This window comes from Rhagoletis pomonella, unplaced genomic scaffold (genome assembly GCF_013731165.1).
Source record: "Rhagoletis pomonella isolate Grant_MI unplaced genomic scaffold, Rhpom_1.0 Rhpom_scaffold_00010, whole genome shotgun sequence".
NCBI lineage: Eukaryota > Metazoa > Arthropoda > Insecta > Diptera > Tephritidae > Rhagoletis > Rhagoletis pomonella.
The window spans coordinates 5752075-5778562 of record NW_023458564.1 but is presented as its reverse complement, the minus strand read 5'-3'; the positions used below and the strand labels follow the sequence as shown (position 1 = coordinate 5778562).

Below are 26488 nucleotides of genomic sequence, written 5' to 3'. Positions count from 1 at the left end.
AGTTCCACGAGTTTTCTCCAAAAAGCTGGTGCTCCAGACACCTCAAAAAAAGATTTCTTAAAAAATATCAAAAAATTCATAAAACAAAATCTACGAAAAATTAGTAATAGTTTAATCCAAAAGTAGTTGAAAACGCCATAAAGAAAGTGTGATTTGCAATATGCTAAATCAAAACTAAAAATATTTATTCAAAATATAATTAAAGAAAATTACAAAAATAGCATTAGTCTTTAAGTCTAAGTGTATAAGAAGATTGAAGAAAAAATCAAAACAATTTTAAAAATTAAAAAGTGTAGAAAGATTTACAAAAATTAAAGTAGTATTGAAGGAAAATAACCAAAAAATCAATACAATTTAAACGCATAGAAATGCAATAAAAAAATCTTGAATCAAAAGAATATAATAAGGAACCAACAATTATCAATTCCGTAAGCGAAAACCGGAAAGTGCATCAGAAAGAAAACAAAAAATAAAAAAAATTGCAGCAAGTAGACGCTTATCAAAGCTAATTGATTGAGAGAAAAATCTGATACCAAACAATAAAACAGCGCCCACAACAGCAACAAAAACTCATAGTTAAGTCTAAGAAACGCAAGGCAGCCAAAACAAAAGTCATGCGGATTAGTTATCATATTCTGGTGCTTCTGCTGCTATCACACCTCGGTGAGTTTTTGTTTTCATAACTAACAATGTACCTACATACGTAACAAAGAATGTATGTATGTATGTATGTATAAATCTCCCACCGCCCCCTCATCTACACTCTTGTGTTTAGCTAAGAGAAAATCTTTTGGCATTCTATTTCTCAACGCATTTTTGTTCCTATACATATTTTCTCGTCTCGTCTGCTAGCAAGCGCCATGAGTGACGTCGAGGATTTGTATGCATTCGTGTGGAAAAAGAAATTTCCAAAGTTGTTTGCATGCAATAACATGTGCTGATATTTAGATATTTACATACATACTTACATATGTATGTACATATGTAGATCCTTAAATATTCGTTTGCCGCTATTTTCGACTTAAAGACTCAAATTTTGATTTTATGGATTTACATAAATAGTTTAAAAGATTTGGTTTGTCAGGAATAATTCAGAAAATGTTTCAAGGTGTATTAGCTTAAAAAAGGTGTATAAGCTTAGAAGTCGTTAAGTTTCATATTTTAATGTTTAGTTTCCAAAAACAATAAAAATTTCAAATACATAGATGTAGACTAATAGGTTTATTTGGTAATGGAACTGTTTTTTGGTATAGAGATGCAAGTTCCGCGAGCTAAAGTGTAGCCGCACTGTAGCGATTCTAGGTTTGGTTAGAACGAACCACGTAACCGTTTGCATAGGATAACTATTTAGACTATGAAAAGTCACCTTTAATGAAAACGCAGCTGATTTTTTTTCGCTTTTTTGTCTATCCGGATTTAAGTACAGACTTGAAACTTTAAGTGTAACTCAGCACTCGAAGGCAATGCAATGTGTCAAATATTTGCTGTTTGTTTCAGTTTTCGTTTAGATAATAGAAGATATTTCAGAGAGATTAAAGTTTCACGCTTATTGCATATACAAGCCGTGGGATTCAATATCCACATCACTCCTAATGCGCCTAAATATATGCAACAAAAATTTTATTTGAAGTACTCTAATGATTAGACTGCGGATTTTAATTTAAAATAAGGAGCCTAGAAATTTGTTCCACATAACCATAAGCAAGGTGTATTCATTTTTATACATAGGTTTATAGTTAAGTATTTAGTACATATTTTTAGGCTCCCTTTTCTGCACAAAAATCCGCAGTCTACTAATGATGCTCATATTTTTTGTGAATTAGTTAAGAAAATGCGTATGTAAAAAAGGTGACTTAGACCCCCTGCATATATGTCGTCTCGTCCTCGTCACATCATTAGAAAAATTGTCGCCTTCAGCTCGTAATTTATTTTCGCTTTTGTGTTGATAAATTGTATTGAAAAGCAAGCGGCTTAGCAGTCAGGTATGAAAGGCGCCGCACATAGAAAGCTAGGATGTTTGCTAAATCCTCGTCTCCGCTGTAAGATGGTGATGACATCGCACTTGAAAATTTTATGCGACGAGCGATCATGACGACAAGTGTGCAGGTGTCTTGCTCGTCATGTACTCGTTTTGTCAGTGAATTTTTCTACAATATTTATTTTTAATAAAACTATATTTCATTCTAAATATAATTAAAAACAAACATCAAGGTTTCAAACTTGGTACAGAATTCGCAATTTTTTTTTTTTGAAATCTCAAACTTTTGAATTTGAGTTTTTAGAAAACATCTGGGTTTTATAGCTCATTGAATTTTGATTTAATAAAGTGGATATTTTAAATGGCCAAGGATTACCGTTGTTGTTTGAAATTTCTTTTCGTCAAGGGCATTGCGCATTGTCTTCCAAGAAAATGTTTCGTTCAAGCGTAAAGCACGAAATTATTCCCGTCCTTGTAAAAGAGGACATTTTCATAACTTTTTGAAGAAATATAGTTTCTTATCCATGGGTAATAGTTACGGCAGAATTAAAAAATATGTCTTTCGAAAAATTATTTAAAAAATTCAGTGCAATGTAGTATAAAGATAAGCGTATCAAATATAAGAAAAAAATGTGTAGAATTGTAACAGAATCAATTTTTGGTACATAAGGAAAGGTATAGAAAATGTCCTTTAAAAATTTTGTCCTTTAATCCTTGAAAATTTGCAACATTTATTTTTGAAATAATTATTGTTTGAGGTCTGATATACATACGACCACATCAACGAATTTCGTCCTGCAAACTTTATTAACTTGAAAGATAAAATTTATTAAAAGCGCATTTTCAATACTTATTCGTCCTTGTAAACCAAAAAAACTTTATTGTTTTTAAATTCTAAAGAGTGAATTTTCTCTCTCATTTGGTGCCCATATTGTTTTTTCTACAATGCACTTATTTTTTAAATAACTTTTTGAATTAATCATATCTTTAAAATTTCAAAGTCCTGAAAAATTCTGACGTCAGTGTGAAAAACTAAAAACGCAGCTCTACTATATTTGGCCCATAGTTTCGTGAGTATATCGATTCTTTCGTGCGTTCTGAAATTTTTTTGTCTTTGCGACACAGTGTTATTCACAGTTTTGAAATATATTTCATGAAAGCAAAAAATAAAAATAGTTGACATCACTTTCTTTTTTAAACACCTAGGATATCAGTAACCATTATAAGGGACCCTGAATGACGGCAAAGCTCAAAGCTCTACATATTTGTTGATGTGATTTTTTTTAATCTTCAACTAAACACTGAAGTATATTTACGAATATCAAGTTTTATTAAATATGTGCTTAAATTTAATTTCTTAATTAAGTATTTCTTTACTGCATTCACCTGAACTTCGGGGGTTACTACTAGTTTTAATAAACTGTCAGTTTAATTTCTTATAAAATTTACCTTTAAGTTTTTGCATCTTAAGCATACATCGAAAATATGTTTTAGAGTGTCAATGTGAAATAATTGCAGAAACGATTAACCGATTTGCTGAGCAACCGAGACGTCTGCTTTTTAAATAATTTTTGTAAAACAAATCGGCAAGTACATATCGTTCCCCGCATGCCAGAAACATGAGTGTGTAAAAATTAAAATTTTTGGAAATCAAGTTTGATTTTTTTTTTTACGAGACCTAACTCTGCATTCATGTAATTGACTTTGCAAAATATGTGCTTTCCATGTACGCATGGTATTCTGGCTTTTGGTATAACATAGAACATCCAAAGGTTAATAAAGTCAACCCAATAACTCAAAATTAGCAAATTTGCACATTCATGCTTCTGGCATAAGGGTGACGATATGTATTTACTTCACATTTATTAATTTTTTATACGCCTGTCCTTCATATGTATCTTCGTAGTAAGAAAATAGTAGTCGTATTTTGACACTTGAGTGGAAGATCGACCCATCTCGGCAGCCAGTTCGAAAACGCCCTATATCAGAAAACTTTTCAAGAACGCCCTACTTCAGAATTTTAATGAGGAATGTCCTATTTCGGATTTTATTTGAAAAACGCCCTATCGGATTCTGAGATAGGGCGTTCTAGAAAAGTTTTCTGAAATAGGGCGTTTTTGAACTGGTTGCCGAGATAGGTCGATCTTCCTCTCAGGTGTCGATTTCCTGTTAATATTCCTCTATTTGCATGAAAACAAGTAAAAAAATGTAAGTTTAGTACTCCACTCTACTCACTAAACAAAATTTATATCATGGTATTTACAGATTTCATATCGTTATCTGTAGACTTATTGTCGGTATATTTTATTTTTGGAGGAAACCACAACTACTAAAGCTCGAACTGTGCATTTTTAAAAATGTTTTTAAAAAAATAATTTTGGTCGACCTAACACACTCTACGCTGTCCACAATATTTTTTCGCGGACCTTAATGCTAAATAATGCTACCCCCATTGGGTTTTGAAGTTTTCCTTATATTTAAAATCGTTAACTTTTAAATTTTACTAACTACGTTTAAAGTTAAATAACTTCAGTGCACAAGTACCTCGGGCACCGCGTTACCCAAACACCTATCAGCCTGCAAGTGCCAAGTTAAAATAGTATGCGATGGTGATCACACTGCTAGTACATTGGGAGTCCAAAAATATGCACTCCTGCTGTTCTCTGTTATGTACATATGTATGTAATACATGCATACATACCAACGTAAGTAATAGAAAAATTTAATAATTTAAATTCAATTTTAATATCCACTTATCTACCACTGCCACCAACCTCATCAACCCACCCCCTACAAACCGCAATCGAGAAATGTGCAAAATATAAATTAATGGACACTTTATCGCATCTAAACGGTACCGCAATTTGATTGTGACAAATTCTTCTATAAGCATATATGCGCATGCAAACTCTTACACATACTCACACGCTCCCACACAAATGCATAGTGAAAATACGTACATATATTTATGTAGTTATATCACACAATCGTAGTCTAACAATTTTCTTTTATAGTTTTCGTTTGCATATAAATTGCTGGTAATAATGCGAAATTATTTCACATGTTGCCCTTCCTTCACGCCAGCGTACACGCAATCACTTTATTGGCGTGTTGTAGAACAAAACGATTTGCACTATTATCCACCCCTCAGCCAAGAAGTGGTTAGGTGAGGGTTGTGTTGAATGGTACAAAATGCGAACAACAAAAATAACCCATATCTACATTCGGAATAATAATTTAGCATAAAAAGATGATTCATTTGCATATTTGGTGCGAATGAAAATGCAAATATAGGAAGGGATTGCAAAAAAGAAAGTGCCATCTGAAATAGAGAGAGAGAGAGAAAAGGAAAGGACGATCATGTGCGAGAATGATTCAAAGCGCCGCTGCCGGAGGAGTTCTATGTATTTAACAGCATGCGAAGTGTGAATGATAAGATGGTAAAAATGTGGGAGAAAAATAATTTCTCCAAAGTTGTGAGGTAAAAATTGAATGAAAAACTTAAATGCAAGAATTAATTTATTCAGTGCTCGTACTCACATATGTATGTTTGTGCGTATATTTCATACAAATTTTTTACGATTTTGTGAAATCTTTAAGACCTTCGACGCTTAGGCTGGTTTTCTTTGCTTTGGTAATTTCTAACTCCTGAATTTTTATTCGAAACTAAAATATGTACAAGAAAAAAGTTGCCCGTCGCCTTATCTTTCTCGAAGCATGTTGCGTTAATAACACGGAGTGAAGATACAAGTTACTTGTAAATTCTGAAATTTAAAATATGTATTGGAATTCCATTTTGTCTTCTATAGCAACCATTAGAGTCCTCTGTCATTGGGGAATAATATTTCTTCATCTCGTAAAAAATCTATGCTTTTATTATTTAAATAAGAAATACATGTACAGTACGACCCCGCTGAAAGCAACCGAGTTTGATTGTGGGCATTAGAATACATAGTTGAGTCACAAAAGTATTGAACCTCAAGTAAGAAACTATGCAAAATAGAACAATACTCCTAAAATTATAAAATTAAGTAAGAGCGCTGAAGACCTGAAATCCCAAATTAAATATAAAATAACTTCACAGTTTAATAAAACTAAGTGCACAAAGAAGGACGAATTTCAAAGGCTTCATAACTTTTACCAAGTGAGACAAGGTAAAACAAATTTTTATTTAAAAATTTTTAATTTTGAAGTACCATCGCTTCTTAACCCACTAATGCTTGTATAACGAAAGACATGAATAATAAAATTTGAACTGTGAAAAACAAATTATTTACATATCAATAAAGCTATATCGAAAAGCGAGACATTTATTTGAAATTTTATTTCGTAAAGAAATATATGGAAAATTGTATGAAAACAATAGAAAGCAGTTGGGTAGCGGAAAACTATATATTGATTCACATAGAAAAGGATTTGTAAATTAAGAAAATATTTCGTATTTATAAGAACAACTTGAGTTTTTCATTAGTTTTTCTTTTTTTTTTTGCAGTTGAGTTCCGTGCACACGACCAGACGTTTTTCGACCACGCACACAAAACTGAGGTTATGTTCAAGTGTCGTCTAGTCAGCTAAAGTTCCGTTATTCGTAGTTAACTTCTCAATGCATTTAATTAGTTTTGTTAATTTTTATAATTCACGTTAGGTAGGAAAAAATTCCCAAAGTTGTGACACCATATTTGGTTTTGTATGCGGTAGAGGAATAAAAACTCACTTTAGAAAAGCTTTTTGTGAGCCTATTTCTTCTATATAAAATATAAAACAAAAAGTCATCACAATTTGAAGCTTTATTAATCAAATTTCTAGAAAAAATATCGGTACGAAGTTTTATAGTCTATTAAATTCTGGTGCATAAGGTGGAAGTTTGAAGTTGCTCAAAGATCCTGTTTACTTTTTATATGTTTTTCGTGTTTTTTTACTGACGGTGTCACGCATTTTCTTCCATAAAAAGTTCGTTCGGTTCGATAATTTTTTATATGGAAGATAACGCACAATTTTACTAGAAATTATAACACAGTTATAGCGACAAAAAACACATGGCGAAAGGGACGGTTTCACCGTATTTCGGGTATGGGGGCAGTGCGCGGACTTTACCACTTTATTGGAGATCTACCAACGTTTTAGCTGTATTTAATTTTCTTCCATTTTTATCAATATAGGCTAAAAATCTACCAATATTTTCAGGAAACAAAGCAAAGAGATTTAAATGAACGCAGTGTATCTTTGCATATTTTGTCAACGAACTTACCTTAAATAAAAATGAAAAGTTAACTCTGACCTTAACCAATTTAAAAGTGCAATTGCATATCTATCAGCTGTTTATGTAAATATTTTACGTTTGCAATACTTTTTTTTGTTGAGGATGACAAACGAATGGTCTGCAAACTTCAAGCATTTCAAATATAATTTTAGTCAAAAAATTTTTAAGTGGAGATTACTGTTTGAGCCCCTTTTTAAATTACGGCATCCGTGATGGAATTAAATTCGAATCGAATTTTTTTTTTCAGATTGCGACATTTAGTAGTGAGTGAGCTCGATTTTTCAACTTAAAATGTGTTTGAGAGAATACAGCTGTCATTTTATTTCAATCGATTCGAATCGAGTTTCATTCGATCTCGGCTGCCGTGATTCGGGCCCAGTTTTATGTAAACGTTTTTTTTTAATACTTTTTTGACGTGAAAATTGGAGAATTCATACAAAATTATAGTTGGAGTACAAAAACCAAAATAACAACACCTATAGTGGCGCTCACCTAAATGGCACACTTATTTTTATAAATATTTACAATGTTTTGCGTGATACACCATATAAGCCAAAGTTAAAAACTTTGTGTACAGTTCAGGAAAATTTAGAAAATTAAAAAAAATGTCATAAAAGTTTTAAACTTTTTTTCAGAGTTTTTAAACATTTTTTGGGATTGCAGCCCATTCAATAATGTGCAGGTTTGAAAATTCTCATTGATTTTCGAGATTTTTTTTTTATCGAGGTTGTTGCGCATTTTCTCCCATATAACGCTTGTACAAAATCTTTTTTGATATGGAAGAAATTACGCAACACCCTCGACAAAAAAAATCTCAAATATTAACGGGATTTTTTTTTTAATTTCCAAACCTGCATTTTATCATACCAAAATTGAATAAGCTACAAAATTGCATACCCAATAAGTTTCTAGAAAAAGTTGAAAATTTTGAAACTTTTTTTTTTTTGAAATTTGTAAAATTTTTCTGAACTGTACACAAAGTTTTAAACTTTGACTTATATGATTTATGTTACAGAATCTAAAAAAAATTTATAACATAAAATATTGTGAATAATGTAAAAAATAAAAGTCTCGCATTTATCACCACTGTATATGAGCACAAACTATCTAATCACAGCGCATGGCAGTGCGCGCGAGTGACGAAAGCAGCAACAGTAGCATGCTGAAATGACTCGCTTATATATACACGAGATTTGGAAGTTTTTATCCAGACGTCCAATCGACATGTTTGATATATCGTTGAAAAGGTCTTGCAGAGTGTGTCCAGAAAATATATTCAAGCTTCGTAAACGACCAACCGGATTCTTAAAAATTAGGCTAAAGTGTTGCGAACAAAAAAAGTTTTTTTTATTTTGCCGGTTTAAGGGGGCATGTGTCGCGCTGCTACTATCGCGGTAGCAAATCGACAGTCCAGATTCGTTTTTTTTGTTATACCCGAGCGCACTTGTGCACAAGGGTATTATAACTTTGTTCACATAACGGTTGTTTGTAACAGGCAAAACGAATCGAGATAAATATAGGAAAATGTATATATAAATGATCAGAATGAAAAGAGAAATCGATTAAGCGGTGGCTGTCTGTCCGTCCGTTCGTCCGTCCGTCCGTCTGTGCACACGATAACTCGAGTAAAAATTGAGATATCTTAACGAAACTTGGTACATGCACTTATTTTGGGCGTAGGACGGATGGTATTGAAAATGGGCGAAATCGGACAATAACCACGCCTACCTCCCATATAACGGTAATTTTCAGAAATACGAAAACTGCTCTATTTTAGTAACTACTGAAAATTGACATTTAGAATAACTTTTAGACGAAAGATAAGAATATTAAACATTTTTGGAAAATGGGCGTAGCCACGCCCACTTATTGTTACATGTGTATATCTTGGTACCCGCTGTACTAATTTCTTCCAAACTTGGCACAGTTGTTGACCCTGGTACAGCATACCAAATGGCCGAAAATTTTTAAAATCGGACAATAACCACGCCCACATCCCATATAACGGTAATTTCGAGAAATACGAAATCCTTGATAAATCAGTAAATATTAAAGCTGATTTATTCAAAATTTATGGTTGCAACAATTCGTTACCAGGAAATACGTTTATGATAAAATTTTGGAAAACGGGCGTGGCACCGCCCACTTATGATCACATATATGTATATCGCTAACTGTTCTACCAATTTGTACCAAACTCGGTATGGTTATTGTGCTTGCCACATAAAAGAAAACCGTTGAAAATTGTTGAAATCAGACTAAAATTACGGCCGCTTTTCATATAACGATAAATTTCAGAAATGCTTGAAATTTCAATATTTCGAAATTTAAGGATGCTAGTTTACTTAAAATTTATACACCCGCTTATCATGTAGCGGTAGCTTTCGGAAAGGTGGAAAACATATATTTAATACGTGCGCCGGGTATTTAATGTTCGGCTCCGCCCGAACTTAGACTTTCTTACTTGTTTTTATTTTCAGCCACAGCCAAGTCGAAGCAAATGAAATAAAAATAGGGAAGCACTTTCAAACCCTGCTCGCAACACAAGATTTGGTAACTATATTTATTTGGAGCAAAAACGACCGCATTTGGCGAAGAAAAAAGTATTGTTCTATCAAGACAATTCATGAGTGCACACGTGTGTAGTCAACATCGCAAAAATCCTTAAATTGGGCTCCTACTCCTATCCAATCCACCGTGCTCACCAGATTTAGCTTCCAGCGACTATTTGCTGTTTTCAAACCCGAAAACACGGTAAGGCGGTGAGGGATCCCAGAAGCTTGTATTGATCTAAAAAGAGAAGAAATCATTTTCTTGGAGAGGATATTCATGGATGATCATAACTGTACCAAATACTCAAATTTGAGTCAAAGTCCGTTCGCATTGCAGGATTTCTTTTTGACTTGGTAAAAAGTGGCCTCACCGTCAGTCCCAGTAACACATATTTGGTCTAGAAAGTATAAAATCCCCGACACTGTTCTTCCCTCGGTTGGAGGTCAGCGCTTACAGCTGTCTGACAGAGTAAAGTACTTGGGCTTGATCCTTGACAGGAAGTTATCGTAAGGACCAAACATCAAGGCAAAAGCAAGGAAGGCATCAGTGGCCTTTTAATGCTGCAGGGGAGCTATTGGTAAGAGATGGGGTATTTCGCCGAAAGTTGTCTATTGGCTCTACGTGGCCGTAGTCAATCCGATTATGATTTATGGCGCCATAGTCTAGTGGACCTCACCGGAAAAAGGTTACACTAGCTAAGCAGCTAGAGCGCGTACAACGGGCTGCTTTATTTGATATTAATAGGGGTACTGCGGACCACCCCCACATTAGCACTGAACGTAGTACCTGTCGACGTTGCAGGCAAAATTTCCGCGGCGCGAAAAGCTATTCGACTCAAGGAAACCGATTTGCTAACCGACTTAAGGACTGGACACTCTGGAGTTCTAGGGGGCTTCGATTTAATCCCTGATCGCACAGATTACTGTGCCACCGAAATGGCTCCTAGGAGCTTTTTCTCTGCCCAATTTATCTGAAGGGAGGATTGGGGCGAGCGGAACTTCTGTAGTGGGGGAGCGGTGAACTTCTTCATGGAAGGATCGAAACTGGCAGGGTTGGTTGTGGAGTCTTCTGACAAGAGCTTTCCGTCAGCACTAAGTTCAGTTTTCCGGACTTGTGCAGTGTATTCCACGCGGAGTTGGCTGCTGTTAAGGGGGCGGTGGATTCACTGCTCCGTAGTGCTATGACAGTCAGGGAGGTAAGAATTTATTCTGATAGTCAAGCGGCTAACAGAGCCTTAAGTACGTTGAGATGCACTCTAACTTGGTAAAGGAATGTCTGCTGTCTCTCTCTCTTGGTTGCGTCCGAATACTTATGGATTGAGCTTATTTGGGTTCCGGGTTACAGCGATGTTGCGGGGAACTGTGTGGCTGATGAATTGGCCAGAAAAGGCCCTAGTGAAACGTTATCGCCATATAAAGGGCGGCTGGGGATTCCATTGATCACTTATGGTACACTCTTGGATAGATGGGCTTCTTGTGAGCTCAGCGAGCGCTGAGCGAAAACCAAGACATGCGCGAGGTTGCAAGGTCCTTCTGGCCGAGGGTGGACAGGGCGCGTTAGAGGGCACTCCTCACACTTACAAAGCCACAGCTCTCACATTTGGTGGGATTTTAACGGGCCACTGTCCTTCACGCTGTAAAGCTGAAAATATTGCATGATCCGGTGTGACGCAGTTGCCTGCAAGATGAAAAGTTGAAATCACCTCAACACAACTCAAGTAGCACTCTGGTGTATTACTTGGTGTAAATTTGTTAATTTTGCTACAATTAATCAGATTTATACCAAAATTCGTAAATTTACACCAAGTTATACACCAGTGTGCTAGTTGAGTACCTTCTTAGGTGGCCAGTGATTGCGAGGCTGAGGTTGAAATACCTTGGCTCTCTCATCCTTAATAGCCTCGAGAAGCGCTGGGGCATTGAGTTTAGCTGAATTCGCAAATTTATAGTCGGATCTTGGCGTTTTATCGATTAATTATTGTGAGCCGTTTAGAATGTATGAATGTGGATAATCTCTTAATTGACCCTGCCACCTTACCTAACCTAACTTAACCTGTAAATAAAACCAATAGAATGAGGGGGTATGCGTTGATAAAAACAACTTTTTTTTTTTTTTGGGACAGTCTATTGTACATAAACAGGTTGATTCTGAACAAAAACTCCCTGGGAGTTCCCTCTATTTTCCCTTTCTTCCTTTCATGACTAAAAATTCCCTGAGGATTTTTTATATTAAATGGCGAAGTTGAGCGCTCAAAAAAATGTCAAATAGCTTTTTCGAAGTTCGAATTTCCTCCCCCCAAGTTTTCGGGGAAAATGCTACTCCCTGGGAGTTAATTATTGGATGATTTTTTTTTCGAGAGCAACAAATTCCCGGAGAACAAACTCCCCGGAAGTGTCAAGAATTGCGCTGATAACTTACAATTTACTTTGCGCGATCGTTACTTAACAACAAACATAGTGCACGAAGAAGATAGCCCAGTTAGGCAAATCTTTGGTAACTGTAACTAAACAATGTGTTGGGAGAAATATATTTGGTTGACATAACTAAACTGCAAACCACAAATATCATATCGCACACCGTCTTCAAAAGAGTCACAACTCAAAATTTGGCATTTTTGAGATTATGCGCTAAAAATGCACGCAGAGCTTTTATTTACCTTTCAGCAAAAGCTGGAGCAAATTTTTGTTATAATTTGTTAAAAAAAACTTAAGGTAAAGTCATCCTTGTCCATATGATTATCATGTGCTAAGAAATAGTTTTTCGCATTTTCTGGCAACCGTATTATTTTGAGTTGTGACTCCTTTGAAGACGGTGTGCGATATATCAAAGCTGAGCAAATTTATGGTTAAGAGACTTTTGCTTAAAAATTCTCCATTGTTCCAAAGCCATTTTCTAACTAATTTTACATAATTTAACCGATTGAAGGCTCTCGACTATTTGGCCGCTTTGGTAATTTTTTACCAAAATTTGTAATTTAATAAATTATAGCTGAAAGGGCGCTGGTTGCATGAAAAGCTTGGTATCTTCGGATATGCATATTTACATAAAATAAATTTGGTAATTTTTTGTTGAATTTGGTGACTTTTTCTGATGATTTTGGTGAAAAATAAAAAAATGTTGTGGCAACACTGAAGCGTATAAAGTAACGCGTCATTAAGTCCGAAATAATAGCGAAAGTGTGTCACTAGCTGTCATTGTTTCTTAGCCAAAGATTCAAGCGACCTGTTTCCATTCAGTCTCTATTTTTGTTCAATGAATAATGGGCATAAAGCAAATAATGGCCATGTTATCCGGCGTTGGAGGAAAGGAGTTGCAAATGGACTGAATCAGGTGATTGATTAATTTTCAAAGTCAAATGACAGCTCCATCATACCAATCTGGAGTGGACATTTGCGCACACTATCGGGTATGTGTGTACGTCCATATATGCTTATGTGTGTATGTATATTTGTTTGCACCATGCGTAGGTGGTCCGTTGAAAGGCAGATGAGCGAATATTTAGTTGAATGAGAGATATGTGTGTGTATGTATGTGTGTGATTGAGTATATGAACAACGACACGTCTTTTATGTGGCCCTTCAATTTGCGACACAAAGTGAGAATATTACATGCATACATAGTACACACGTATCTAAGTTTTTTTTTTTATCAACTCACTTAAAGTTTACGCTACCTCCTACTTATGCTCTCTATATTGCGCATGAAAATTTCTTCTTCACTATGTGTTTACTTCTTAGTTGATCTTTGTTTACCAACACAGTTTACTTAGAAAGTTTTGTTGAATTTCTTTGCATTTTTATCACCCTGAAGCATAAAAAATGTACAAAGTTAAATAGCGAAAAAATGCCACTGGCGCATGTATATTTGTACGTTGAGGCATACACACACCCATATGTACTATGTAGGCACACAGATATATATGTATGCAGGTGCATACGCCCCGAAGGCGACTTATCCTTTAAGTCAAGTATGTACTATGAAGCGAAGCAGCAAGTAAGTACCGTAATAGTTCCAGACTTATTTAAACTTGAAGTTATCGAAGCATTCATTGCTTGTATTCGGCTTATAGGAAACTATTTCGAAAGTGTTGTAACTTTATAAGAACATACATATGTACATATGTATGTATGTAAATACAAAAAACAATTTGTGCCGTGAATGTTCGTTTTTAGCGATTGGGATTTGTAACCAACTTGCGTGTCTTCCTATACATACATATATATTGATACATATGTACATATATAGGGATCCATGCATGTATGTAGATATGTACTAACGTACATGTGCACAAGTATGTCTGTCAACACTCACAATTGAATTGTGGCATTGTTAGTCTGTAAAGTTAAGTTACAACCGGAAAATAAGAAAACTTTCACCTTCTCATTGACTTGGCGTAATCAGACAGTCAATGCAAGTAAACTAAACAACATTCTGCCACAGCGCTGAAGCTCTATCTCGTAAGGCATTTTGCAATATGTATGCATGCATGTGTGAACATTAGGGTGGCCCTTAAAAAATCAAGTGAACGATTTTTTTCAGCCTCATCTCCCCTCCATCGGTAATACTACAGTCGTAGATATCACATATAAGTTTTAGTCCCAATTGGAGGCGGCTAAAGCGTGTTGCACAAATAATTTTATTTCACTAATAATACCTAAAATACATACTGCTATAGTCGAAAACATTTCTTGTAAATTTTGGCCCCGATTGGAGTCGGTTAAGGCATGTGGCACAAGGGCCAAAAGTCAGATGCCTCTATGTAAACTCAAAAAATTAAATTTTTTTCATTTAATACTGAGAATTAATAATAAGTACTACAGTCGAAGATATCACATACAAATGTTGGTCCCGAATGGAGTCGTTCAAGACGTTTTTATAAGGTAATCTGAAGTTTGCCCCTGTGCGACACGCCTTAACCGACTCCAATCGGGACCAAAATTTATATGTTATATCTTGGACTGTCTGATGTAAAAATTTTGCTTCCTACATCGGAGGACGACCCTAATGTACACATTTGTGAGTAGAATGTGTGTTGTTTTTGTTTTCAAATGTTAGTCATCACATTTAATTTGTTGGGCAAAAAACAAGCTAATGCCGTGTAATTGCTGATGGTAAAAGTACATAAATAAAGTTAATGAAGCAAATTTGTAAGTTTATATAATTGGTAATAAAACATAACGTTACTCAACAGCCAGTGTACATTGGATGTTAGAAAGTTTATCACATTAAAGGAGAAAAGTTTTATGTGGTCAAATGGCTTAGAATTTTTTGTACTAAGATGAAATAAAGAACCATATTGGACTATTATTCGCCCGCGTAAAGTTCAGTTTAACGATATGATTTCAAATGTAACGAATTAAAAAAAAAAATAAATTAAATCACCGAATATAATAAATTTCCTTTAAAACGTTGCCAGAAATCAAACACATTTTTTCATATCAATGTTTCATCATTCTATTTGTGTATTTCATTTCCGAATAAATATATATTAAAATTTGGAAAAGGTGGAAAATATTTGCTGTCAGGCCAAAGATATTCTATTTTGCAAATGTTCACTTAAATTGAATTTGATTTGAACAGGTTCCACATTCTTAAAAACGAGTTTCGTTATAAAGCTTTCTTAAACAACTTTGGTTCGGCATCCATATTGTTATATTTTATTAAAATGAATTTAACATTTAAACAGCTGGCAACTCTGATAATTATATTTTCGATAGAACGTTTTTCCGTTTTTACTCAGGACTATCACTGAATCCATCGTAGTCCGAACGTTCGTGAAATCCACGAAAATGTCATCACTGAATCCGAATAGCTACGAACGAAGAATATACTTCGAATGCATACGTTCGTAGCAATTCGGATTTAGTGTTCGCATTTTTGTAGATATCACGACAATGGGACTACGATCCATTCAATAATAGCCCAGAATATGTCACTGGAGTAACTATTTAAATTTAGTAAATTTTGAGTAAGTGGCAACCCTCTTAAAAAATATTTTCGAAGAAAGATATCCACGTTGTAATACTCTTTTACTGAAAAATTGGAGTTGGACTTTTAAACAGGTGGCAACCCTCCTCAAAATATTCGCAATATAAAGCTTTCTTAAACGTCTTTTTTTGGCAACGCATATTGTCGTACTTCATTTAGGTGGCATTACTATTTAAAATATTTTCATAATAAAGCTTTTTCTATCTCGTTCGTCTGGCATAACTTTTGTAAATATCGCTGAACTTGTAATTTAACTATATAAGCAGGTATGTTAATCCAGGTCATAAAGCTATTTTTATGCCAAATTTTACCCAAGGAAGGAGTAACAAACATTCTTACTCACTCACAAGATTTCAGATTTATATAATTGTAGGATTTAATTTTGCTTGTCAATTAAATTGATGTTAAATTCTTAAATTGACGGCAAGCCTGGTAAGAAATATTTTCCTTTAACTCGTTTGTTTGATACTTATATTAAAATATTTCGCTTAATATAAGTTAAATTCAATTAATTAAACTGATTTAACACTTCGAAAAGGTGGCAACCATTTGACGCCCACATCAAAGTATTTCAATTAACTTTTACAATAAATTTATTTTGAAATTGGAAACTGATGATAGAACTCTTTCTTTTGATACCCGTAAACAAATATTATATTTAAATTGATTTTGTATTTCTAATCAGGTGGCAGCCCCTTAAAAATTTTTGTGACTTAAAGATTTTTTAAGATTCTCTTGTTTGATACCCATATTTAAATATTTCGTTTAACTTGTTATTTAAATTAATTTTAAAATTTTCAAAAGGTGGCAGCCCTCTTTGAGCAATAGTTCGAAATAAATTGTATTGAACCCTTTTCGTTTAACAACCACACTATTTAGACATTTAATTTTGCTAGTTTACATATTGGATACATGGCGTATGAGTAACCTTATTTCCTGGCAATATTTCATAAATAATGGATCAGTAAATTCAACAATCGATTACGGGAAATTGTCTAGTCGCAGCGCAATAGTGGTTAGCAGTACGGGCTACCATTCCGCAGGGCCAGGGTTTGAGCCCTGATTAGATAAATATACTCTTTTATACATATATGAGTTTACATATATGCATATATATGGGCTATTCTATGAGTAAGTGAATCTTTATATCCAATTATAAACTTATTTTTATCACATGTACGGCTTGATAAATCAGTACTCATTGCTCTAAATAAGTGCCAGGTAGCGTATAGCTTCGCTTCTGTGCTTTTATTTTTATTATTATTACGTCGGGAATAGTCGCACTACGACCTAAGCAGAGCTATTGTGGTAAACCCTTATTATAATAATTCCAAACTTGGGCTATTAAAGAACTTACGCACATTAGGGGGTGCCATGTTCCAAATTCTGGATGAAGAAGGCAATACTTTCCCATGGTGTATCAGTCTGCTATTGATGATCCGTGGGCAGTCACATAGAATATGCTCAGGGGTTTCCTCCATTTTAAAGAGCCTAAGGACCTTAACGCTACCTGACTTTCCGAAAAAATATTAATTCTGGCTCTATTTGTCCTTCCACGAACACACAGGCAAACACATATTGCGATTGCAAAGACTTACGCCTGGAACATGGTTGGGTATGTGCTTTATGGAGAATGCCTTATTTAGTTTTTAAAAGAAAAAATGGGCAACCAGTGGCCTGAGAATGTATCGCTCGAAGCCGAGATAAAAAACTAAGCTTATACACTCTGCACCAATTTATCAAAAAATTGGCTAGCCCAAAAAGTTTTGAGAGCAGTTTGAACGGGAGCAAAATGAGAACGAAATGTTCCTCAACGTTTTCGTAAAGAACAAAATGCGAACAATTCTCTCAGGAACGTTCTCAACAAGAACACAATGAGAATGAAATTTCGGAAACGTTTCCAATGGGAACAAAATAACAACGAAAGTACCTAGAACGTTTTCAAGGGGTACAAAACAAAAGTCTGGCGAACGTTCTGCTAGAGAAAAAAAGGAGAACAAAAGTTTTTAGAACTTAACGTTAATAACGAGAGGGGTGTATGCATGTTGTGAAGAAAAATCGTTTCAGTGAGAAGCACGATTCTTAATTCTAAGCCAGACAGGAGCTGGATCATTTCAACTTCCAGATAGTTTATCATTAGGGTAAACTGTACACTTATGCAACAATTTTTAATTTTCTATGCAATTTTTAATTTTCTATGCAAAGTTCGTGTCTTAAGTCTTTCATTGACTTAATTTTCATAATTATCTTTCAGTTCTTTTTGATTAATTTTAACATTCAAACATTTCAAACTAATGGAACGCTAAGACAAAAATGTTCTTCCCTCTTCCATTCTTCGCGAATAGAAGTTTCGTTCTCGTTTCCTTCTCGTTCAGTTCCTATGACTTAAATTCCCAAATTACTATTCGAGAGAGAGTTCCTTAGACTTTTTCTCCCGTTTTGTTCTTGGCCAAAACGTTCCGCAGGCTTCTGTTTGCATTTTTTCTCTCTTAGTTTTCGGTTTTAGTTCTCTTTGAGAATGTTCCACAAGGTTTTGTTCTTACTTGACTCCCATTGTAACTGTTCTAGAAAGTTTTGTTCGCATTTCGGTTTTGGTTTTGAAGCGTTCTTGGGAATAACACAACGAGAACGACATTTAGTTTCGATAATACCTTTTGTTCTCGATTCCTACTTATATATGTTCTTTTTTTGTCAAAACAACCTGTTGTATTATGCACCTACACAAAATTTTTAAAACATAATTTCAGAATCGTTACTAAGAGCAATAAAACCCCTAAAAACTATATTCTATTAGACCCATGATTTGAAATTTTTGAAACCTGCTTTCAGATTCGCACTCAGCTAGCAAAGAAACACCTAAATACCTTTTCTCTTAAATATGTTTCATTAAAATCTACAACTCTTTTATTTTATGTCCTCGAGTCGAAGGCCCTGGTAGCTAGCACTCCAGTTGTTATTAATTATAATAAATAAATTTTATCTCGTCCATATTGGATTCGCCATTTTGAATTTTAAAAATTCATGGTCAGATTCATAATCAGCGACCCCAAATAGCGAATGCAATAACTTTAAAAATACTTGTCCGCCATATTGGATTTTTGAAGCCTGACTAAATATTTGTAATCAGTGGCCCCATAAACCAGTTGATACGAAGTGATGAAAAAATCTATCAACGCGAATCTGTTCAAACAGTTTTGTCCCGCTAGATTCTCTATTCAGATCCCGCCGGGTAAGTCTCTTATAATATTTCTTTCTAATATGTAGTGCAACCTTACAATTAAAAACAAGTTTAACGTTTCAAACCTATGTTTAAGAACCCAAAACTTTAAAATTCTGCAATTTCTGATAGCAAAGACGCTATGCGATGTGGTAAAATATTTCAAGCAGTCAGCTTGCATGAATAATACCGAATTTATTCTCTTCTAACGAGTGCAAGTATTCTGGGACATTTTGGTTTTGAGGTTTTAGGCACAAAAAAAAAATGACGAAAAACTGTTTGGAATATCCACCACAAAATTCACGTAAGTAATTTCTTGTCAAATGCGTCGAGTACAGTTAAGTAATATGCCAGTTCTAACACCTCAAAGCAGTGTAAATATTTGCAATATTTAAATAAATACATATATCTACATATGTATGTTTGTACATAAGCACTAAGTATTTATTTCCATGCAGCTTTCGAGCTGATTTCACGTTTTTAAACTACACCATTATTGCATGTAGGTATGTATGTATGTACATATTTGTGTGCATTTATTCGACTGCACTGACGCTCTACCGCAATGTTGCGCATACGACATGTAGGACACAAAATGAGTTCGTGAAACAAATCAAGAATTTTGCATACAAATTTAATGTCTATGTAGATATGGGCAACATAAATGTCCATGCATTCAGAGCAAAAATCATTTCCAAATCAACAGGTACTCTACTCAAAGTTTTACCATTCTATTCAGTCAATTGTTGTCATATTTGCCACGTTTTGTAAAAAAAAATCCATTCATCTTGTGTAAACAGAAAATCTTGGAATTTTGCCAACAAAAAAAAAACGAAAAAACAACAACTTATCTCACTGACCTACTTAAGATGCTTTGTGTTGTTGAAACAAAGTAATAATAATACTACAAGTGTAAAGAAGATAAGCCGAACAACAAACAATGGAATGTTTTCAAAACAAGGAAGAAAAATCATTGAAATCAGAACACTAAAACAAGCTGGTAAGCGTGAAAGCGTGCAAAGTATTTGCCAGGCAAACGTGCTCTGGATAATTGTAAGTTTCGATGCTGCTGCGGTAAGCACAAAATATTCCGATATTGGAAATCTACATACATACTTATATCCAAAAAAATATACGAGCCAACACTTTTGGTGGTACATATGTATGTATGTATGTATCTTTGTGTGTTTTATGTAAAAAATTTTATCCTTATTTACCCAGTTGATAATTTTCTGGTATCTCGTGTGGATATGCAAAAACTATCTACTATCCAAAATTTATTGAAGAACTTATTAGAAATCGGTTACAGTATTTAATCTATCCATGATATCCTGGACGGTGGCTGCCGTAGCCGAGTTGTTAGAGCTACGAACTAACACTCGGTAGAATACAGATTCGATCGCTGGTTCGAGCAATATCCAAAAGTTTTTGATGCAGCCTTCTCCTTATAGCGGCTGGCCTCCCATTGACCACTGAAATCGGCGTACTCGAATTATGTCTACTTTGCAATCAAATCTCTGAGAACTTTCACGTTATATTCAAAGATTGTGCTGGACTGCTGCTTACCTCTACAGGAGAAGGCCAAGCAGAACAGATGTCACCTCACTTGGGTGCCTGTTCATAGGGACTTGGAAGGAAACTGCAATGCAGATGAACTTGCAAGGCAAGGCACGGCCAAGCAGATTCTTCCTGGTAGAGAACACATTGTTATGCCTTTTGCCTCTTGCAAGCTGCTACTTTGTGTACTTGTATCCAAACAAGCTGCAGAAAAATCGAGTCAAAGTACGACATGTCGAGATTCCAGGCAGACGTTGCCTAAATGGGATCGGGTATGATCTCTTAGAAGAGAGTATATATCTAACGTTGTGGGTGCTCTAACCGGCCACTGTCTGCAGAAAGAAGATGTTGCAGAAGCTGTAAGCACTACAAAGAGGAGGAAACAGTCTTACATTTTATGTGTAAATGCCCTGCGCTCAGTAGAAGCAGACTGTGTCATCTGGGTTCACCGTTCCTTACCGACCTTACTGCCAATGTGAAGCGTACGGTTTATGAAAAATAAAAAAGAGGGACGCAGCTGAAATTTTTTATGGTTACAATGCATGTCCGCTGAAATAACACAAAAAATGCTGATGCACGTAAACCTAACTTTCGGTCATGATTACGGATGTGTATACCCTTTTTCTGCCTTAGGTCATTTTCCAAGACATTTTAGTTTTAAGTTTGCATTGCGAATGAAAAAAAATTAAAGCTTTAACTTGGAAAAAGCTACTCATACGCCATAAAAGAGTATGTACGAGTGCGATCATGAACGATGTGGCGTATGAGTAACATTATTTCCATTCATTTGACAACGCACAACTTGCCAAAAAAAATTACAAAAGAGATATTTTTTTTTCCTTAGGGTGTGAACTTTTTATAATATGTACAAATAAAATTATCTTTTGAAAATTACCAAATCTGGTAAAGCGGAATACAGATTCGTAATCTACTACTCAAAGTTAAGTTCACGTGTTTCGACGTTATTTTTTGTGTAATTTCAAAACTTGCAATCTTCCGTACAGTGCTTTTATTTAAAGTCTAGAGGCTTGAAACTTCGAACTTAGCCCAGAACCCGATGACAATGCAATATGAAAAATTATTTAATCGGCTTGGTATCGAAATATTTGGAAAATCTTTATTTATGGCCCGGTTTGTTTTATATTTAGAATGGAAACAAATCATTTCACAAAAATTTTGCCTTTAGGTGTTGGGGTAAAATTTTTCTTTTTTAATTACTTATTTATATCTGTCCCCAAGCGGCGCCGCAATGTACTTAAACACTCCATTAAGTTACTGAAAATGCTTAAAATCATATAAAATTTCTCAACTCTGAAATGACTAGGAAAAAGATGCAAATCCGTTGGAAGAAACCCTTGTATATTATTGAACTTGGCATTAAAGAAGAAAACAAATCCAAAAAAAGCCGAGTTGCAGTGTTGACACCATGAAGCGCTTGTTCAAATTTTTACGTAAACATCAAGTGCCCTTTGGATACCACTGATGCAAAATTTTCTCCGAAATAAATCCTTTGATCGTATTAATAGGCATGCTTTGATTTTAAACAATTTTTATTTAGCTTGAGGCCGTTTTTTGTGAAAAAAAAACATAACATGAATTATTACGCAAAAAAATAGCAAAAAAACTAGCGTTGATTTTAGTTCAAATTATTGATGTAAAGAAATTTTTACTACAGTGAGGGATGAGTGTACTTTTCTAAATAAAATGCGTTCCAAAAACTCATAAAAATTCATGCAGCGATGGTTCCAAATTTACAAAAAGGTTACTAATTCATACATACATACATATACGAAAATACATATACGTATGTTTATTTATGAAAAAAAAAATATTTCCTGGCATATTCAAACCAACATCCATTCAAATTTATCAGATTCGAGGAATCCTCTGCTCTTGTTTGCTCACTTCGAATTCACGCTGCCGCCGCACAGATACCGGAAATTCAATTTTAATACGAAAATTTCAAAGTCAATATTGTCTGACACTGCGCCCAACAACAAATTCGAAGGACATAGAAAAAACTTGTGAGCGAGTGTGTCTGAAATACATACTTATTAGGGTGATTCAGAATTTTTTTTATTTATTTCCTCGGAACCATGCTCAAAAGTTTCGTTTAGACGCCTAAATAAGTCTCAGAAAATATGAGCCCTTAATATTAATATTAAAAATATAAGAATCACACTTTTCGATTTCCCATAAGAATAACACAGGAAATTTTTTTTATATTTCTGATTTTTATACTTAACGAACGATATCTTGCACTGTAAAGGTCTTAGTGTACTTTTATATAGAATTAAACGCTCTATAAAAAAGGATTAAAGTCATTTTTCTATAAGTCAACTCTGTCAAAAGTTATTCGATTTCAAAGTCGAATGAATAGTGAATTCGACTTTGACCTCGAATGACTTTTGACCGAGTTAACTTATTGAAAAATGGCTTCAGAGCTTTTTTGTGGAGCGATCGATTCTCTAAAAAAATATTCCAAGACCTTTACAGTACAACGTATCGTGAAATATAAAAATCAGAGTTAAAAAAAAAACATTTTTCCTGGGTTATTCTTACGGGGAATTGAAAAGTGCGGTGCGGATATTCTTCTTTTCTGACACTTATTTTGGCGTCTAAACGAAACTTTTGAGCATGGCCTGAATCGCCCTAATACTTATATATGTAAGTTAGATAAGTATGCATGTATTTCGGCAACACCACAACGCCAACTAAGAAAATATATGAAAAACCAAAACAACAAAATTTGCATACCAATGCCAAAGACGAAGACGATACGAGTAATATCCTTATCGGTTAAAGAAACACGTCTTTGCCGACTTCCCAACAAGTTGTTGCCGGCTTTCTTGTTGAGGCGAATAAACAAGCAAACAAACAAGCGAGCAAGAAAGCAACGCTAAGAAAATACTCATCGCATTGTTGTAAACACGCTCTTTGATTTTCTTGCTCCTAAGTGCTACTTACTTATTGTTTTTTCTTTTTCCAGACTGGTATCTATGGCACAATCGCTATGCCATCTGCTCCTTAGCTTGCTCCTCTTCTCACCCACCTGCTGACACGGACACTCCTGCTGCGCTGTTGGAATTTAAAAGACCAGAAAATTGTGAATTTTTTATGGGCGATAAATACGCAAAGTTGGAATTGGTATTTTCTGAGCTTATTAGTGTTGTTGTGTTGATTGGCATCGTTAAATGTCTGCAATGAAAATATAAATTGCCTGGGTCGGATTTTGTACCCAGCGCGCGGGATTTGCTTTGTGGAAGGTTAATTTTGTATATTTTAAGGTAATATATTGGTGTAGAAAATCGTAGATAACTGTTGTGGACGTCTTCTTCTTCCTTTTATTTGGCGCTGGAACTGCCTAAGGGATTTTGTCCGAGTCCAACAAAGCACGCCAGTCGTTTCTTTTCTGTGCCAACTGATGCCAATTGGAAGCCAAGTCCTTCTCTACCTGGTCTTATTAGAATTAGTTTCGCGGGGATACCAAAATTCTGACATCGCGGCATAAAGGCAACTTCTCTTCGTGATGTCGAAAGCGTGTATCGATCCTATTCTCGCGGGTCTTTTCCAAGATTTGACGTATTGTGAATACCTGATCTATGATGGATTTGCAGGCCTAAAGCCACACTGATAAGGTCCAATCAGTTCCCTGACGGTGGGCTTCAGTCTTTCGCACAATACTCTCGATAAGACTTTATAACCTGCTTAGAAGGCTGATTCCGTGGTATTTGGCACGAATAGCGGGATCGCCTTTCTTGTGGATTGGGCAGAGCACACTTAAATTCCAGTCGTCGGACATGCCGTACTTTAATAGCTCAGCTGGCAGGCTGTCAGCTCCAGCAGCTTTGTTGTTTTTCAAGCGCGCTATCGCTATTCGTACCTCGTCATAGTCAGGTGGTGGAACATCGACTCCATCGTCATCGCCTGGTTCGGGTTCGTCTTCTGCACTAATTTCAGTGCTGCTACCATTTAGTAGGGTGGAAAAGTGTTCTCTCTATAATTTAAGTACATTCTGGACATCGGTCGGCAACCTAGTCTATTGTTGTTCTTACAGGAGTTCGCCCTTGAAACTTCCGTAAGTCGCCTAATCCTCTGGTAAAATTTTCGGGAATTTTTCCTGTCGGCTAGCATTTTAAGCTCTTCGTACTCACGTATTTCGGCCTCTCTCTACTTATTGCAGCAAATACGTCCCACTTCTCTCTTCAGTTCCCTATAACGGTCCCACATGCCTCGCGTTGCGCCCGATCGCAGCGCGGCCCAGAAGGCGGCATCTTTTTTCTCTGCGGTTTCTTGACATTCTTCATCGTACCAGTTGTTCTTTCCGGCTCGCTGAAATCCAACTACTTCTTCGGCGGCGATACTTAATGATCGGGAAATGTGGTTCTACAGCTCACTTATGTCGGATTGTTGAAAAGTGCTCTCAGAGAGCAGGTGTGTGAGTCGAGTGGCGAATAAATTGGCCATCTGTTGTGATTGCAGCTTTTCGACAGTAAGCTTTTCTTGCATTGTTGGGCGGAAATTTTTTGCTGCCCAGAGGCGGGTGCGTATCTTGGCTACAGCAAGATAGTGGTCCGAGTCTATGTTTGGCCCTCGGAGTGTACGTACGTCTAAAACGCTGGAAGCATGCCCTCCGTCCATCACAACTTGGTCGGTTTGGTTTGTCCTTTTTCGATCTGGAGACAACTATGTAGCTTGGTGGATGTTCTTATGCTGGAACCTGGTACTACACATTACGCTCTAAGCGCTCATAGAAGAGATCCCTAGACGATTCGTCCTTCGCTTCCGTCGGGGGATGGGCGCAGATGAGGGAGATGTTGAAGAATCTCGCTTTGATGCGGATTGTGGCTAGACGATCATCTACCGGGGTGAACGCCAGTACTCGGCGACGGAGTCTCTCTCCCACCACGTCGCAAGGCTTCACACTTACTTTTCCTTGCCCCGTATATCACATTTCTTGGATGGCGGTGAGGTCAGCCTTCATCTTCCCAAGGACATCAAGCAGTCGGGCAGAGGCACCTTCCCCATTAAGAGTCTAGATATTCCAGGTCCGTGGTTGTCATCAAAAAGGGGGATCTCATCCGAGGCTGTTTGTTCTTTTTCATTGGGTGGGGTTTCAACGTGGTGGGACCCAAGGCCACCGCACGCGAAGTTTTACGCCTTCTTACTTTAGCTCGCTCCCACACGGGTGTTTGGTTGCTACCCAGAGTATACGAGGATATAAATATCCACTCCTGAGCACTAAACCATCCTCTTTTACCTATGGAGCCAAAAAGTAAGCAAAGACGACACTTAAGACACCTCATCTACGATATTTAAGAGCGTATTAATATCGCCGGGTCTAATTTTTAATTGGAAAGCGAGAGATTAATATACGCTGCACCTCCATAAGCCCCATTCTGTGAGACTTATATTTAGTACAGTAGACACTCAGTTGGTGTGAATTATGTGAGCGTCATTGGGAAATATTTGTGTTGTAATATCGAAAATAAATATATAGTAATTTCGAGTGGCGTTACGGTCCCGATGCATTCGTGTTCACAATGGTTGTACTCAATGGAGCGAAAAGTCCTTATCCTTTTCTATTCATTCAATTGCCTGGACTATTGCACTTTTAATTCAGTACGTCCTAAATAGCTAAACCCATCTGGGTCTTCGGGTCTGCCTCGAAAAGAATTTTGCTGGTTGTTTTCAGGTTTCAGGGTCGTTTTCAGGTTTTCAAAGGAATATAATCCTTTCATGCATTACTAAATTTGGGGGAGGTAAAACTACACACTTTTTGTTTATTTTATTCTTATGTATTCATTGAAATGAAATTAAATAAAATAAATTCAAATAATTAAAATAAAAAATAAGAATAAATTTTTTGTTCATTTCTTTTCTTTTCGTTTCTTTTCTTTTCTTTTCTTTTCTTTTCTTTTCTTTTCTTTTCTTT

General features: G+C 35.7%; 1 protein-coding gene across 1 annotated transcript in view; it reads left to right on the top strand.

Moving 5' to 3' along the window:
* Positions 1–316: 316 nt before the first annotated feature.
* Positions 317–26488, top strand: part of LOC118746483 (Down syndrome cell adhesion molecule-like protein Dscam2) — a 71932-nt gene continuing 45760 nt past the window's right edge. Inside the window, exon 1 of the mRNA XM_036480331.1 lies at positions 317–663. Within this exon, the coding sequence (XP_036336224.1) occupies positions 615–663 (49 nt within the window). The 5' untranslated portion in view covers positions 317–614. The remainder of the gene's footprint in view (positions 664–26488) is intronic.